At 35.0% G+C, this 2,559-nt stretch overlaps 1 protein-coding gene across 1 annotated transcript; it reads left to right on the top strand.

The window, feature by feature from the left end:
* The first annotated feature begins 223 nt into the window (after positions 1-223).
* LOC136821050 (trace amine-associated receptor 7g-like) lies at positions 224-1,941 on the top strand. Its single transcript, XM_067077283.1, has one exon. It carries the CDS (start codon positions 503-505, stop codon positions 1,781-1,783), a length of 1,281 nt encoding a protein of 426 aa, XP_066933384.1. The 5' UTR covers positions 224-502; the 3' UTR covers positions 1,784-1,941.
* The last annotated feature ends 618 nt before the right edge of the window (positions 1,942-2,559 follow it).

Below are 2,559 nucleotides of genomic sequence, written 5' to 3'. Positions count from 1 at the left end.
TTTATAAGAACATCCAAAATCTTTGAAGCCTTTGGATGTTCTTAACTTGTTCTTATTTTTACCGTTTTGTGAGTATTTTTGTTCATTTTCTTTAAGGATGTTTTAGAATCTGCAAAGCCATAGAATGCTTTGTTCTTAACATTTTTGGCCATCGAAGGAATATGTTCTTATATAGTTTGTTCTTATAAAAAACGTATATATGATGTTTTCTTGTTACAGGGTTACATATATTAAAATAGCAACATAATAGAAATCTCAACTCTTCATTCTCGTAGACGGAAGTTGTAGAGGAGATTCGTATTGACCAAAATATATGATTGGACGATTTCTATGTTGAAAAACTTGCAAAAAAGTAGTGAAATTGTTATACGCAGTCAAGTATGAAAAACTTTGAAGATCAAAGATTGTACTCCAATATTGTTCTATTATTTTTAGCGCAATTTTGAATAAAGTATTAAAGATATAACTACCGTTAACGACGTGTTTACGTCCAACCGCCATTATGAATGTGACATCATGCAACGATATTATCGTACAATTGCAACCAACAAGTTCTGCAGAATTCTTTCGTGTTATTTTACCGAATGTTTGTAGAATGATGAATGAAAGTATGATGCAAAACGGGACCACAATATCACCTGAGGAAAATATATTCTACCATCATTGTTGCCCTAAGGTGGATAATAGCTCACGAATTCTGATTGAGGCTTTATGCCGATATATGGCAAGTAGTGACCGTAATATAGAGGATGAAGAATTATACCAAAACATTTGTCCAACATCTGCTAAGAGAGATGCAAGCGCAATCTTAAATCCTGATTTACGGCTTTTGACGTTCGCCGTTTTAGCGATTTTAACACCTATCGGATTTTTCGCGAACTTCTTGATTCTCCTTACTGTTTACAAAATCAAACATCTGCGAAACACGACCGGTTATTTTATTTGTAACTTAGCCATATCAGATTTATTGGTCATTTTTCAATTACTACTTTTAGTGACTATGTACGCTTCAGGAGCTATGTCAAATGCAAGTCAACAAGTTCAGAGTTTCGTGTTCCCAACTTTCGACGTCGTCATCGGATCATCGTCCTTACTTCACGTAACAGCCGTCACTATCGAGAGAGGAATCGCCGTATCCATGCCGTTACGTTACCCGAGATACATAAACGGGCGTACGGCGAACCGTACAATAGTCATAATTTGGATATATTGTTTAGCGCTTCTTGTAATGGGCTTACTACGTATTCCTATTACAAGCGAACTTTATAATTCAGTTTTCTTCTTTATCGCAGCAACGTTGAGTTTTTTTATTCCTTGTGTTTTGGTGCTTGTTTCATATGGAATCATAATGGTGTCGGCATTCAAAAATATCAAAATGGAGAGACGAATCAGTAAGGATATTGTGCTGGTCGCAACGTTGGAACAAGATAAAATCGATCAAGCTACGTCAATGCGCCCGGCACGTTTCAGAGAAATTAAGATTGCGTGTAACGTGGCACTAATGACATTACCCTTCGTGTGTGGATGGGGTTATTTTATTGGCTGTACAACGTATGAGATTTTCTCAGGTCACGTATTAACTGGATTTCAAAATTGGATGATACCGTTTTTACCGTTTATAATATCTTGTGTGAATCCATTAACTTATTTAATGTTTACTCGATCGTTGCGGAAAAATTCCATCATGTTATTATCAAGATCAAAACTATGTCAAAAGCTGACGTCTTTTATCAGTAGGGCGGAGAATGGAAAACCAAATTATACAGTCTGTCGGCAGCTATGAAAACCTTTGTTGATATTATCGATCTATAATTTATTAATAGAGAAGACTTTTGGTGGGAGACTAGGGAGACTAGTGACACATTTGCCGAAAATCGAAAATCGATACAAAACTAACTTGTCGCTTTTTGGACCCCTTTAGAAATTTCTCCCCGAAATTTTACGGGATTTTCAAAAAATTTTAACGACAAAATTCTTGGAAAAGGTAATTCTTTGAGAAAGGAAATTTCAGATTTTCGTGATTTCTGAACACCTTCGGATATAGTTTAGGATATTTTGTACCCATTATTAGAGAGATTTTCGAAGTGTAAAAAAGGTAGTGTTTTTACCTTCGTGCCCCTGTCATTGAGTTCTAGATTACCACTTTTTACCAGTACGATATTTCGGTATTTTGCTGAAAGATTACCGGTAGTAATCTGTGTTGATTCGTTTTTACCGGTATGTTGGTATTTAGGACTCTCTGAAGGTTCAGTTCAAAGAAATCTTTTTTAGAAATATGGGTAGTAGCAAACAAATGCTAGCATCTCTCTAATTTTTCACCTGTTTGAATTGATTTGCTTGTGCAAGAAAATGATAGTAACCATCTTTGAGAATTTTGTCACTTAGAATTTTTATTTTTGTAAAAGGTTTTTTTTTTAATTTAGCAGAATATGATTTTGAAAAAATTCGCCAAAATTAGTTTCCAAGGTGTATTTCAATGGAGAAAGAGAGCATTTTTGATGATCGCGAAGATTTTGAAAATTCCTAATCGAAGCCTTGGCCAACCCAGAAACGTTTACT

This window comes from Clytia hemisphaerica, unplaced genomic scaffold (assembly GCF_902728285.1).
Source record: "Clytia hemisphaerica strain Z4C2 unplaced genomic scaffold, Clytia hemisphaerica genome assembly, whole genome shotgun sequence".
In the NCBI taxonomy this organism is placed as follows: domain Eukaryota; kingdom Metazoa; phylum Cnidaria; class Hydrozoa; order Leptothecata; family Clytiidae; genus Clytia; species Clytia hemisphaerica.
Note: the sequence above shows the minus strand (reverse complement) of the source record. Positions and strands in the feature narration are given on the sequence as shown.

Excerpts from the sequence above, each read along its gene's own strand:
- LOC136821050 (XM_067077283.1), top strand. The coding sequence starts at position 503 with ATGAATGTGACATCATGCAACGATATTATCGTACAATTGCAACCAACA.